The following is a 15,234-nucleotide window of genomic DNA, read 5'->3' on the forward strand; positions in this document are numbered from 1 at the left end:
ACAATACAGTGTTCAAGGCTCATCCTTTATTTCCTATACCAGCAGTAAAAGCAACCATTTCTCCAAGGAGCTATAAATTTACAAAAATCCACACAGGTTTAACAGTATTTCGTAGCTGACAAACAAAAATGACCGAGAAGTAGTAGGTAAGCCTAGCCCAGCATTTACATTCTGTTTTTGAACAACACTTGTGAAGAGAACTTTTTGTGTAGAAAATGGCCAAATCTCAGTGAAGAAAATCCAATGGGAAGAGGTACTGCAAAAAAGCAGTTCTTGGAAAATGGAGATTGTATGGAATTGCAATACTGTAATCCGTGACAAGGATGTCCTACCCACTCTATACAGAAAAAAGGATATATGAAAATTTTAAGTGTAAAGCAGGTCACAAAATGTCCTTCCAATTAGTTAAACTGACGTGGTTATAATCTATTGATTCATGTAAAATTTTTTTTAAAAAATCACGTTACCCAGGAAGTATGAGGGCATGAAAGCATTACATAGTGTGAAAACAGTTCATTTTTACCATGAGTAAAATGTGGAAAGAACTTTCAAGGTTACTCCCTTATCTAAGAAAAAATGAAATTTAAGTGTAATTGGCTACCATGCACTGAGTAAACTTTTCCCCAAAGCTGAAGATACTAGTTGATATAGAATATAACCAGGAGAAATGCATAACACTGGTGAAATGACTATCAGAAATTGAGGAAAAATCAGTGAACTGCAGGAACACTACATCATCTTGCTGTGTAACATGTCAGTTATGTAGGGAGATCCATGCAGTGTTGTTATTATACATAAGCCTGTATTAGTAGTACAGTTTAAGGAAAACTGGCAGTTAGTGTTATCACTGAAGTGATTTAATGTTAAAAGTGTTAGTGAGAATATTTATTTTTCCCCCATATTTAAGAATACAATGGCATTAGTCAGAAAAAGCAAGTATCATATTAAGTAGGAAAACATTAGTTAAGAAAAACAGATGATAAGAAATCAATGAATTAAGGGAACCCTTTAACACAGCAAACTCTCAAGTGTTTTCTATGTGCCAGGCATTTTACACCAAGCAAGTATTAATTCACTTATGAAGTAGGTACTAATATTATTCTCATTTTACAGATCTGTAAATCTTAACTACAGAAGGCTTAAACAACTTTTAATAAAGATATTAACTGTTGGAGTCAGGCATTAAGTCTCAGCAGTCTACCTATAAAGCCTGCTTCTTATTGTTTCCCTTGTAGAGAAACAAACACTGACGTTTTCGTGACTGTGAAAGTGAGATGAGTGAAGGGCAGAAGTAGAATTTGACTAAATGGAAGCAACGATCCCAGTGAGGCTGAACTGCACATGTCCATCACATGATTGCCTTGGCAACAGGGTCCTCAACTACTTAGATGACATTAATAGTACAGATACTATACATAGATGAAGTAAATAAAAATTATCATTGGAGTAAAATATCTAGTTGTCTCTCCTTTTGGGAAAGGTCTTTAGTGGCATATGGAGGGCTCTCTGCCAGTAAGAGGTTTCAGAGATGATGAGAAAGAATCTGATTTATATTAAACTGAGCTTGAATGCTTGGAGAACGACATGTAAAACTTCAATTTCTCTCACTGATTTTGGCACAGAAAAATACATGATTTCCTGTCTGTATAGCCTTGCCTATCCCACCATTCTGCCTAGAAGAAACCTCGCAATCTGACTGAAATGGAAAATTTAGTACGTTGGGAACCAGCAGAAGCAAACATTAGTGGTAACTGAAGGGCTGCTTAATTTTTCCATTATGTTTATGCAACTTTTACATAGGGAAGTATTAAGAGAAAATTTGAGTTTTTTTTAATAGACACCTGAAGTTAGTCCTCCTGTTCTAGTCAAATAAAAGTCTACTGTTACTGTCCACTATTCTTGGAAATCCTGGTGTTGTAGCAGTTAAGAGCTTGGATGCTAACCAAAAGGTGGGCAGTCTGATCCACCAGGCACTCCCTGGAAACTGTATGGGGCAGTTCTACTCTGTCCTGTAGGGTGGCCATGAGTTGCAATAGACAGTAGCGGATTTGGTTTGGTTCTTGTCTGAGTCGCTATCAACTCCACGGAAATGGGTTTGGTTTTGGTTCTCGTTACACAACGAGTATTATAAATATTACCATTTTCAGCATGTAAATTGGAGTCTGTGGAGCCTAATATAACATGTCAGTGGAGCAGAATGGCCAACTAAGCATCATTTTCAGTTCAACACTACGTACCATCACAACTTCAGCAAACAGAAGATTTTTCTTCTATATACTCTGGTACAAAATGGAGCCTATAAGGTTGCTGATTTCTTTAAATTGTTCCATGAATTTGGTATTATATACGTGAAAAGTAGATGTATAAAGACTACATTTGTGCCCCAGCACAAACAAACTCTAATATACCTGAAGAACTTCAGCAGTGATCTTTAAAGTACCAAAGTGAGCTCCACAAATGGCAAATATTAAAAACTCTGTTAAAACCACAAGAAACTGTACCCTATTATGTTTAACAATATTATAGTCTGAGAACTAAATGAAAACATCTGTATTCCCATTACTATTTAAACAACTGTTTAATAGGCTTTTTGAACAATGAAAAACAATTCAGGGTTGTAAAACAAAACAAAATGCAACTGTAAAATATATAAGAGTACAATCAGATAAAATAAACAACAGGTGAGCTGTCACATTTTCTTGAAAAGTAAAGACAGTGACAGTGAAAGGCAAAGGTTTAAAATGAGTTTAGTATATACCTAAGAGAATAATAACCAACTGTAAACAGAAGCAGGCAAAGCACCCAGTTACAAAAGAAAAACAAAATCAATTTAGTAAGAATTACTGTGAGATAAGCACTCTCTAAACAGTCTTGAGAAGATGGCCTGGAGTGTGGATTATAAGATTCAGCAGGAAAAATGGACAATAATCCCATAAGTGAATACAATTTATAAAACCAATTAACTTCCACTTTTTTGCCCTTCTAAACACAAATGTGCTTTCAGTTTTGAGGAAACTAACATTAGGGCAAACCAAACAAAAAACCAAGGAAGTCAATGCCAAGTCCCGATAGTTAATTGTAGCTTATAATACATACCTCTAGAATACAGTCTCACGCTATTCATGTAAGTTGCAAGGTTTTCTGCAACCAAAGTAACTAAGGCATGATTGTGCTGAAGTTGATTGATTAAATCATGACGATAAAATACATGGGGACTTCGCTGAGTTTGACTGAAACGAGAAGAACTTAACAGTATAATTAGGCAAATAAATACTACTGTAACCAAGAATTTTCAATAACCAAAATCTAGCTACTACTTTAAAAGTTTAAACTGTTTTACATTCATAGTAGAATCTGGCAATATACTCCCTTTAGTAACAAAATATCAAGCAATGTAAACAGCATAATTGTTGCCTCAAAACAAATTTTTTCAAATATTATTTTACAGGAAAATTGTACATTAATACCCACAGACCCTGAATGAGATGCACTGACACAGTGGCTGCAACAATGGGACTTCCTTTTTTCCAGGTCTTACAAGTTTTCCGCCTTTAACAGGGTACACTCTTACAGTGGAAAATATTTGAGTTTTCGTTTTCTGATAGGTTACCACCTTCCACAGGTTCTGGCTTTTGTGGGATTTACTGTATTATACATCAGAGGAACGGCAATCCTTGTTGTAAAGTGGCAAAGAACTTGTCTGAATTACATTCAAATATTTTGTGGAAAGTAGATGAGACAAGTAAAAAACTTGGATATATATAACTGAGGAGAATTCTAACCAAAACTCTGAACATGAGGCAAGGTTCTCTTTGCTGATTTTAGTAAAAAGTAGGAGGAAAGAGATAATTGAGAAATGAATTGGGCAAAATGAAACCAGAATATTGTAAGATTTGGAAAATCCTATTTTAAAAACTAAGAGAGCATCCGTGTTAAAGACATCAACTGTATGGCTACACAACCACTTTTAATGAGATTATACACCTAGAAAAATAGATCTAATCAACCATCTCAACATAAACCTGTCACCATAAATTAACAGGGACAAACAGAAGAAAATGAAGACAGGATATCTGCCTTTTGGACTTTTATAGGCAAGAAGTGGACCAAGACAGCTACTTTGTTGCATACATGTGTTGCTCTCCAAGGGAAAAAAAAGGAACTAGTCTGGGAGCAGATCAGAGATTAGCACAACTTTTGAAAGGAACATGGAGGGTAAAGTCGCTGTTTCTTCAGTTTCAAAGGATGGGGTACTGTCTGTTTTCAAGAATGAAGCCACCATCTCGGTTTGAGAGGGCAGAGCTGCCATTCCATTGGACTGTGAGAAAAGGACCACCAGTGACCAGGAGAACGAAGCCACCCAATAGGAGGGTAAAGGGGTTAGTGCTCCAGAGGATCACAAAAACCAGGCCATCCAAAACTGAGGAACCTTTGCTGAGAGTCTGCAGGTGGGGGCTGATGCACAGATGTTCCAGAGAGCAGGTAATTATTTTTGACTTTAGATATAATGACATCTGTTTTGCTTGATTCTGGACTGGCTGGTACTTCTAACTCCTTTTTCCTTCTAATTTCTCTCATCTGGAATAAAAATATCTATCTTATGCCTATTCTACCACTGTACTTTGGAAACAGATCATTTTGAAGTCTAGGTTTCACATGTCTACCAATGGAGAGGAACTCTGCCCCAGGATGGAACAAACCAAGAGTCTCACCCATACTTCATTTATGATTCAGAAGATGAGGTTTTAGTATTAGATATGATGCTGAAATGAGTTACAATGATATGATAGGGCAAATGCATTGTGCATGTGAGAGGGACATGAATTTTTTGACCCAGAGGGTCAAGTGTTATGGATTTAACTCTGGTCCCAAAAAGAAATGTGAAAATCCTGACCTCTGTACCTGTAAATATGATCCCATTTTGAAACAGGGATTTCCTTTTATGTTAATGAGGTCAGGCCAGAGTATGGTGGGTCCTAAACCTAATCACTTTTGAGTGGTATATTATAAAAAGCAGAATAGCCAGAGAGATACAAAAGAGGATGAAGATGTACCAAAACAGACAAAAGAAGAAGCTAGATCCACTAGTTCAGGAACACCAAGGACTGCTGGTAGCTACTAAAGTTAAAATAGATAAGGAAGGCCTTCCCTCTAGAGCCATGAACTGAATTTGAACATCTGTTCTCTAGAACTGTGAGAAAATAATTTTATTTAAAGCCATCCATTTGTAGTATTTTTTTTGCTGAGGTAGTACTGGGACACTAAGACAAATATGCATTCCAGGACACCATGCCTGCAGCCAGTTGTGCACACAGGTATCACACAAAATATCCTGCTCCCTCTTCAATCTAATGTCATTTTCAACGAAACCAGTAAACTAACAGTTATTAATCTGTTGGTGTTAAAGTGACAAGCTATGGGAAAGTAATTAAAAAATAAGTATGTCTGATAAAAGACCCAAGAGATATATGGTGCTTAAAACATACCCAAAATGTGTCCTCCGTAAATAAGCACTACTGTTAATAGAAGGCATTAGAACTTTTTCCCAGTATTTATCCCCATGACGTTTCTCAGCCTCATAATTTTTTCAGCATTGAAAAAAAAAAAGTCAAATTCAGCTTTAAAAAGCAAAATGTTCGTGGCTTTTAAAATTTATATTGGAGTATAATAGTTTATATCCTAGAACTTTAAAGGATTTTGCCAATGATGTAATTACCTTACACTTAAGACAACCCTATGCGTGTCAGAGTCGAACTGTGTGCCACATGTTTTTAATGGCTGATTTTTCGAATTAGATCACCAGGTCTTTTTTCTGATGTGCCTCTGGTGGACTCAAATCTCCAACCTGTCAGTTAGCAGCCCTGCTTTTTAATTGTTTGCACTACCCAGGGACTCAGATAGAGTAAATAAGATTTAAATTAAGTCTTGTCATCTTTCAAAATTTAAATCACTTTGGAGTCTTATCTCTGAAAATTATCTTTTAAAGCTCAAGAAAGAGGTTTCTCTCCCTTCCTCATTGAAAGCTAGTATTTTCTAGTATGACTTTTAAAGCTAATAAAAATGTTGAAAAACTTGGTAGACTAAACTAATACAGGAAATAAAGGCCTTATTAAATACAACAAATACAAAAAAAGGGGAAAAGAAGAGAAAATATAAAATGAAATGATGAATGGGGATAAATCCAATAAATGTCATCATAATGCTGGACGTCAGATAATTCTTGACTCCGATTCTTAATTGCTATGTATCACTGAATAAATTATTTGATCTATGGCACAATGAAGTAGTCTTAGTTTTCTGCTTTCTCACTCTAATATTTGCTTTAAAATTTGCTTTGATCAACTGAGGTACTATTGCTTTTATAATATTTGTATAATACATAAATAATATTCTGTATATGAAAAGGCTTACCTCAAATTTTGAGGCGCTTCACCAAACAAACTACAGATTTCTCTTATTTGTTTCAGTGCAGGAATTACCCACTTGTCATTTGAGCGAAGTTCTTCTATAAAGCGATCTATCCACTGGATCTTTTGTGCATCTCGATCCTTAAACAAACACATATATACACACACACACAAATTCTATGTTTTATATAGACCAATATGCAGATAATTTTACCTTCAGATTCTTCTGAAAATTACAATGTAAAGAAGACTTTCTTTTAGGGCTGGCATCACAAAAGTTACGTTGTAATTTTAATGGTTTAAGCAAATAAAATGCTGTAATTAGGTTCTTATTTCAAAATTACCATCCCAACTGCAAAATGTAAAGCTCTACTATGAAGACTTCACATTACATGGATTCAGATATAACCACATAAGTTTGGTATTAAATTTTTCTGATCAGACCGTGGAACACTGAAAATTTGTATTTCATCAAGAAAATAATGGTATGGTAATTCTGCAAACGAAAAAAAAATTATTAAAATGAAAATCCACATGCACACAGAGAACAGGTACAAATATTCACCTAAAAGAAAATTAAAAATGCTGTACACCTACTTTAAATATTACTCATGCTTCATTTGCTTCAGTCATTTTATCTAACGGCACTAGTGATCTGGAATTCAGACTTGGGCACTGAACCAATTTTTCTTTGGAATAATTCTACTTCTATGTGTACATGGAAAAGGTAATTCTGTATATTTATTTAACTCCTAAATGGGAGGAATATTTTTGCAAGCACATGAGCCCTCTTCTAGCAACAAAAGTAGGCTCATGCTTTACGTGTTTTTCATGTTATAGCACGGCATCTTTCTACACCAATAACCATTTTAATGGCTATGCTAAACCGTAACATAGTGTATTCATGCTCATTTTAATTTCCAATTTTTTATATCTGTATGTAATAATGAATGTCCCTGTCTGTACTTAGCGTGCTGACTTTATATTTTTTCCTATGAGAAAACTTTACAGATATGAAATTGCTGAGTCGAATTCTAAGTACATTTTTAAAACTCTTGAAGTATTTGTACAATATTTCTAAATAAATATTACTCTGTAACTAAATTCAGTAAACTCTAGTAACCATTAACGAAGCAATAAACAAGACACTCTGCCTAGTAAGAGTAAGAACTATTAAAAAAAAAAAATTCAGCTGAAATTTAATAGCAAGTATATGGCTCTGATTCACAATTCTCTTAATTTTATAGTTAACTAAAATAATTTAAAGTCAAGTCACAATCATTTGAGACTGTGAATGAATAGGTAATGAACAGTCAAAATTAAGTAAAGTAAAACAAAGGAGGATCATTTGATGAAATCACTTTTTCCCTGCTTCTAAACATGCAAAGCTCCAAATGCATTACTACAATTTCAATGTAATTATTAACAATTAGGATTGAAAAAAATCTGGGTATGTTTAATCTGCTTGTAAAGAACAGTAGTTATAAATTCTTCAGAACTGAAAAAAAAAAAAAAAATCCTGTTTTATGTGGATAATTCAGGGGTCACTAGTACAGAGACCACTGTATAGTCATTTATTAGGCAGCCCAGATTAGGAATGCCCTCCTCTAAATTCATTAACCCAACGATGTATGTGTACATATGACAGTGCTTTTCTGATGAACGGAATCAGTTTTACAAATGCTTCTGAGTCCTCACAATGAAATGGTTTTTAAACCTAAGAGCATCATCTTGACCTTGCTAAAGCTAAACCTGATTACATTCAAGCCCTACTGATACCCTGCCTTCAAGAATCTAGACTAACCCTCTCCAACCTTGTCTACTGCTGTTGTTAGAAAGACTACATCATCTTTATTTAAATTCTTGAACTAACTTACTGGGAGAACAGGAAAACTACTAAAAGAGATTTATGCATATAGAGAACATTAGTAAAAGATATATACTTGAAGTTAGAAAAGTATGGACTGCTCAATAAGTGATACCTGGATAACCTGAAAAAAAAAAATTAAGCTGAATCACTACCTCACTCCTTATACCTAAATATACAGAAAAATGGAGAAAAGACTTACCTGCTAAAAAAGTAAAATTTCAAAAGAACTATTTGAAAACATGCAAGATTATTTTGTAACCTTTTGGAAAGTTCTTTCCAAGAATAGCAGAAACCTTTGAGTAATAAAATAAAATATAAAGTTTTCTAAAGAAGCTTTAACGATTTCATATGGTCACAAATTTTCAAACTATAAAAAAATTATTACAGATAACTGAGGAAGAACTAAAACTTCTCCTACTAAAGGTTCCATAAATAAAAGGAAAAGCCATTCAATGCCGTCAAGTTAACTCCAACTCATAGCAACCCTATCAGACAGAGTAGAACTGACTCATAGGGTTTCTAAGGCTGTAAATCTTTATGGAAGCAGATTGCCACAACCTTCTCCCATGCTGTGCCTGATGGGTTGGAATTGCTGACATTTAGATTAAAAGCCGAGTCCCTTAACCACACAGTCACCAGGGCTCATTAAAAGGATAAAAGGCACTACAAATGAAATCAAATGGCCAATCTAAAAACAGAAAGCTTTAAAATAAAGCACATTAAGCCAAAGGAACATTCTCACCACTCAGAAAAACACCACTAACCAAAACTAATAAACTAAACCCTAAAAATAAAATCAAAATCAAAAAGACCAATAAAAATACTTCCTCATAGCCAATAAGGACAAAGGCATAAATACAGAGGCATTCTCAGGTACTCATATTAGAAATGTTATCTCTGCTTTGCTTTTGACCCTGCAGTCCAATTTCTAAGAAAACACCAACATGTACACAAAGCTATATTTATAGGTATTTACTATGCTCTCTTGAGGTATTTTTCCCATTAAAAAAAAAAAAGACAAAAGCTTATCAACAAAGGTTAAATAAATCATACAGACCATTCAGCTACATATATTTATTAGTATAAGTAAATAAAAATTAATAAATATGGAAGGCTATTCAAGATAAATACTAGATGAAAAGGTAGGTTGCAATACATTACCATTTTAAAAAGATTTCAGAAACAACAGTCCAGTGACTATTGTTGAGCGTGTGACTATGGGAACATGCAATTCCTACCGTACAATATTATGAATTTCTCATTTGTTTTCTCCAAAATGGCATTCATTTCTTAGATTTATAACCAGAATTAATAACAAAGAAATCAAATTCTGCTGGAACATTTTGTGTGACTCCTAATTTCTACTGTATCTCCAGATGAGTTTTCATGAAAAATCCATCCTTCCCTGAAGCGTTCAGTGAAAGGACCACTTTTATTTACAAGTGGGAAACAGATCAAAAGCACAACATATAAGCTAAATGTGTAGAAGTTGTTGTGATTTGTCCATAGGGAATACTACTTTGGAAATTCTGTTAATTTTATTAACTTCTTATAAGCAAAGAACACCAAACTAACCTTACACCTCAAAAATCACTATCAACTTTAATACTCAATATAATAGTGTGCCATATATTAAAACTAGAAAAACCCAAAACAAACTCATTGCTATGGAGTCAAATCCAACTCGTTCCAAGGTGCGGCTGGTGGATTCAAACTGCTGACCTTTTGGTGAGAAGCCATAGCTTGCCACACCTCTTAACTACTCTTCTACCAGGGCTCTGTATTTAACTAGCAAGCTACAATAATAAATTGTTCTTCCTATAAAATCTTTCTTTCAAGGACAACTAGTACATATTTGTGATACATAAAATCTTGAAGAAATATTAGGGGAGGAAGGAAGGCTTCTATGACAAAAGTAAGCCAATTCCTAAGGTCACTTTAAAAAATGAGGACACAGACTGCAGCTATCCTATAATTAAGTTATCCTAATTTTAAAGGAAAAAAGTTAGAAAAGTGAGCAAAGAAGTACTCCTATACCTGGGAACAGCTATAATCAAGTATTTTTACGTGGGCACTGAGAGCCATGTCTACAGGCACATCATCGGTGTGGGCCAGGTTCCACAGAAGATTCAACACTTTGTGTGCCATCACGCCATCTTTATCATCTTCTGCAAGTCGACGTATCAACTCAAGCAGTTTTTCACGTTGCTTTTTATTTGCATTTGTCCAACTTGCCTAGGAAAAAAATATTTAATGACATAAATACCAGATTCTTTATACACGTCTTTGTATTATATCATCACTGCTTAAATTAAGTGTCCCTGGAATAGCTCTACTCCATTAATTAAAAAGTAAAATCCAGTATAACTTAGCACTTAAACACTCATGTCTGAAAAAAACAAAACAGTATTCATGGAACAGAATGGTTTAAATTCCAGAAAACAATTCTCTATTAGCAACGTACACTCCATTACTTTTGATTTTAACATTACATAGTTAAGGGTGAGCTGCAGTATAATTCCTAATATAAGAAGACATCTGTCATAAATGAAGTCCCAAAACCTACTGCTACCGAGTCAATTCTGACTCTTAGCAATTCCATAGGATTTCCAAGGCTATAAATCTGTATGGAAGCAAACTGCTTATTCTTCTCCTTTGGAGTTGCTGATGGTTTCTAACCCCTAAACCTGTGGTTAGCAGTCATATGCCTTAATCACTGCACAACCAGGGCTCCTTAAATGAAGTCAGCAGATGATGAAGTAACGTGTACTACGTATTTTTAAAGCAAAAGGAAAATACATGCACAGAAAAAGTCTATTGACAAATTATGAATGAATTAAGGAAGAGCAAAAATCTCCAATTTACACAGAAATGTTTATATTTAGGCTAAAAAAATGTTCATAAAAAAGCTAAAATAGTTTTGCTTTTGAGAAAATGGAATAAACACACTTTTCTCTCTTCTTCCCAGTAAGTACATATAAAACCATTAACATTATACATAATACAAACAGAAGACTCTGAGAGGTAAAGAGAACGTGGCAGACAAGCTAGGTACCTTGAGACACGTAGAACCATCACAGTGAGTTCCGTGTATTTTCTTTTTTCTCATATTCCCCATAGCTGACTACAGAAGCCAGCAACCTGGAAATACCAACAACAGCAGACCAAAAAAGCCAACGCTCTAAAGGATTGAGGAAAGGCATTTTTAGAAAATACTCCAATCCAACCAAACACTTAATAAAAGATTATGGCCTCTCCCAACCAGGCCATAAAAAGCTGAATGGGGGAGCCTAGACTTCCACCCTTATGGATGTAAAGATACAATCCAAGACCTGCGAGTGTGATGGGAGTAAAGGTCAAGAAGTAGGGAACTAGGACTGCCATTCCCACCTAGTGGTAATAAGGTACCCATACACCTGATTCCTGCTAGGATGGTGTGAGAAGAGGGCTAGAAGAGAGTTGGCACTTTTATCACACTGCCAAGAGTAATGAAGTCACAGTGAGCAGGAACTCCCATTCCACCAAGCAGTAAGGAGAAATACTGCACATTTCCCCGCCTACCCCTTTCTCAAGGGTCAAGGGATGGCCTATGGGAAGCTAATGTTCTCTACCTCCACTTTGCCTGAGTGATGTCGAACAGAGCCTGCTAAAACAGTAGGCGTAAATAAGATCTAGATTCTCATAAACTATTGTGAAAATCCTCAGGTTTCAATAAAAGGTTACAAAAATTACCAAGAACTAGGGAGAATGAAAAAAAGACAACCGAAAGATGCTACCAAAGGGACATTACAAACGTTAAAATTATTGAAGATTTTAAAGCAGCCATAATATCTAGGAGACACTATATACTAAGCAAAAACAGAAACATAATCAAAACAATTCTCATTACTGTCACCAACTGATAAATGGTAAATAAAATGCAGTTTTTCGATACTATGGCATGTTATTCGGTAATACAAAGGAACGTATCTTCATACAAAAACTTGTTCATGAATGTTCATAGCAGCGCTTTTCATAATAGCCAAAAACTGAAAATAATGCTAATGCCCATCAACTGATAAACTGCATAAATAAAATCGGTCTATTCATATCAAAAAACCAAAACCAAACCCACTGCCATCAAGTATCCACATACTAGAATTCAATAGTAAAAAGGAAAGAGATTCTGATGCATGACACAGAGTAGATGAATCCTGAAAAAATCATGGTAAGTGAAAAAAGCAAATCAAAACAGGCCAAATATTTATATGAAGTACCCAAAAGAGGTAAATTCATAGCAACAGGAAGATTACCTAGGGCTGGCAGAGTAAAGAGAATGGGGAGTGACTTCTATTGTGCATGAGGTTTCCTTCTTGGGTGATGAAAACATTCTGAAATTAGACACTGATGGTGACTGTAAAGCTAGATAAATATACTAAAACACACTGAATTGTGTATAATTTACAAATCACAAAACTTCACACCAAATTTTGCAGATTGCAAATTATATTTTCTCATGAAGCTGCTATTAAACATAGCCAGCATACCAGTACACTACTGGATATACCTCCCTAAAGCTGTATTCAGCTGGTCCCCATAAGTGTAACTACAATTCAATTTTATGTTTTGAAATTTTATGTTAATAGACAACACTATACAAATCCACAAATAATTTTTTTTATATGTTATTAGTAAGACTGAGCTATGTACAGAGTTGTTCTAATTTGTCAATTTTCACTGGTGTGTAAAAAGTTACTCCATTATAAGAATACAGCACAAGTTTACTTTTGCTTTTGAGAATCCCTGGGTGATGCCTGACTACTAATTGCAACGTTGGTGGTTCAAATCCATCCAGAGGCAGCTGAGAAGAAAGGCCTGCGGATCTACTTCTGTAAGGTCACAGCCACTGAAAACCCTACAGGGCACAGTTCGGACACACAGAGGGTCACCATGAGTCAGAAACCATTTCACAGCAAATGCTTTTTATATCCTTTTACCTTTGATGAACATTTGCACTGTTTCCAATTTTTGGCTAATACAAATAATTCTGTGAACAGATGCTGCTGAACAGTATCATGCTGAACATATCCATTAGATACATATGTATTTAAAAATGGAATTGTTGGGTCACAGAAGTAAAAACCAACATTTGAAGATAATGATAAACTGTTTTCTAACGTGACTGAAGTAATATAAGTTCCCAGCAACAGTGTTGTTATTTTTAACAGGTAACCTTGGTGACCGTAACACCAGAAGTTACTGGAGTATTCGTTCATGAAAACTGCCATACAGTCTTAAATTCTTAATCCACAAATACTCCAACCAATTATAGAAAATCAGGAGAGGCTACAATACAAGGTGCATAAACAGAGTACCCAAAGACATTAATGCAGATATAATACTTGGTACTAACGTACTTCTTCTGAAGACTATTTTCATAAGCCTGTTTGTACATGGTTGGATCACCTGTCTTGGGTATAGGCATAAATATGGATCTCTTTCAGTCAGTTGGCCAGGAAGCTGTCTTCCATATTTCTTGGCACAGACGAGTGAGCGCCTCCAGCGCTAGCATTTGTTTGTTGGAATGTCTCAATTGATATTCCATCAGTTCCTGGAGCCTTGTTTTTCTCCAATGCCTTCAGAGCAGCTTCGACTTCTTCCTTCAGTACCATCGGTTCCTGATCATACGCCACCTCTTGAAATGGTTAAACATCCACTAATTCTTTTTGGTATAATGACTCTGTGCATTCCTTCCGCCTTCTTTTGATGCTTCCTGTGTTGTATAATATTTTCCGCATAGAATCCTTCACTATTGCAACTTGAGGCTTGAATTTTTTCTTCAGTTCTTTCAGCTTGAGAAACGCCGAGCATGTTCTTCCCTTTTGGTTTTCCAACTCCAGCTCTTTGTACATGCCATTATAATACTTTACTTTGTCTTCTCAAGCTGCCCTTTGAAATATTCTGCTCAGTTCTTTTACTTCATCAATTCTTCCTTTTGCTTTAGCTGCTCAACATTCAAGAGCAAGTTTCAGAGTCTCCTCTGACATCCATCTTGGTCTTTTCTTTCTCTCCTGTGTTTTCAGTGACCTCTTGGTTTCTTCATGTACGATGTCCTCGATGTCACTCTACAACTTGTCTGGTCTTTGGTCACTAGTGTTCAATGCATCAAATCTATTCTTCAGATGGTCTCTAAATACAGGTGGGATGTACTCAAGGTCATATTTTGGCTCTCGTGGACTTGCTCTGATCTTCTTCAGTTTCAGTTTGAACTTGCATAGGAGCAATTGATAGTCTGCTCCATGGTCAACCCCTGGCCTTGTTCTGACTGAGGATACTGAGCATTCTTCCATCATCTCTTTCCAGAGATGTAGTGAATTTGATTCCTGTGTATTCCATTTGGTGAGGTCCATGTGTATGGTCACCGTTTAAACTGGTGAAAGAAGGGATTTGCAATGAAGAAGTCGTTGGTTTTGCAAAATTCTATCATTCGATCTCCGGCATTGTTTCTGTCACCAAGGCCATATTTTCCAACTACTGATCCTCCTTCTTCGTTTCCAACTTTCTCATTCCAATCACCAGTAATTATTAGTGCATCTTGATTGCATGTTCGATCAATTTCAGACTGCAGAAGCTGATAAAAATCTTCTATTTCTTCATCTTTGGCCCTAGCGGTTGGTGAGTAAATTTGAATAGTCATATTAACTGCTCTTACTTGTAGGTGTATGAATATTATCCTATCACTGACAGCACTGTACTTCAGTATAGATCCTGAAACGTTCTTTTTGACGATGAATGCAAGACCATTCCTCTTTGTCATTCCCAGCATAGTAGACTATATGACTGCCCGATTCAAAACGGCCAATACCAGTCCATTTCAGCTCACGAACACCTAGAATATCGATGTTTATATGTTCCATTTTATTTTGGATGATTTCCAGTTTTCCTAGATTCATACTTCATACATTCCAGGTTCCAATT

The 15,234-nt window shown here is 35.5% G+C and overlaps 1 protein-coding gene across 5 annotated transcripts in view; it reads right to left on the reverse strand.

The window, feature by feature from the left end:
- The window catches only part of LOC126069875 (probable ubiquitin carboxyl-terminal hydrolase FAF-X), a 173,975-nt gene that overhangs the window by 98,368 nt on the left and 60,373 nt on the right, over positions 1 to 15,234 (reverse strand). For 4 of the 5 annotated variants that reach the window (XR_007516092.1, XM_049873524.1, XM_049873521.1 and 1 more), the window contains 3 exons: positions 10,315 to 10,512; positions 6,412 to 6,548; positions 3,097 to 3,245 (listed from right to left, as the gene is read on the reverse strand). Coding sequence is in view for 4 of the 5 variants with exons in the window: in XM_049873524.1 (XP_049729481.1) it covers positions 3,097 to 3,245; positions 6,412 to 6,548; positions 10,315 to 10,512 (484 nt within the window). In the remaining variant the exon portion in view is untranslated. The remainder of the gene's footprint in view (positions 1 to 3,096; positions 3,246 to 6,411; positions 6,549 to 10,314; positions 10,513 to 15,234) is intronic. The other variant, XM_049873523.1, reaches the window with a different exon arrangement.

Source organism: Elephas maximus, chromosome Y (genome assembly GCF_024166365.1).
Source record: "Elephas maximus indicus isolate mEleMax1 chromosome Y, mEleMax1 primary haplotype, whole genome shotgun sequence".
Lineage (NCBI taxonomy): Eukaryota > Metazoa > Chordata > Mammalia > Proboscidea > Elephantidae > Elephas > Elephas maximus.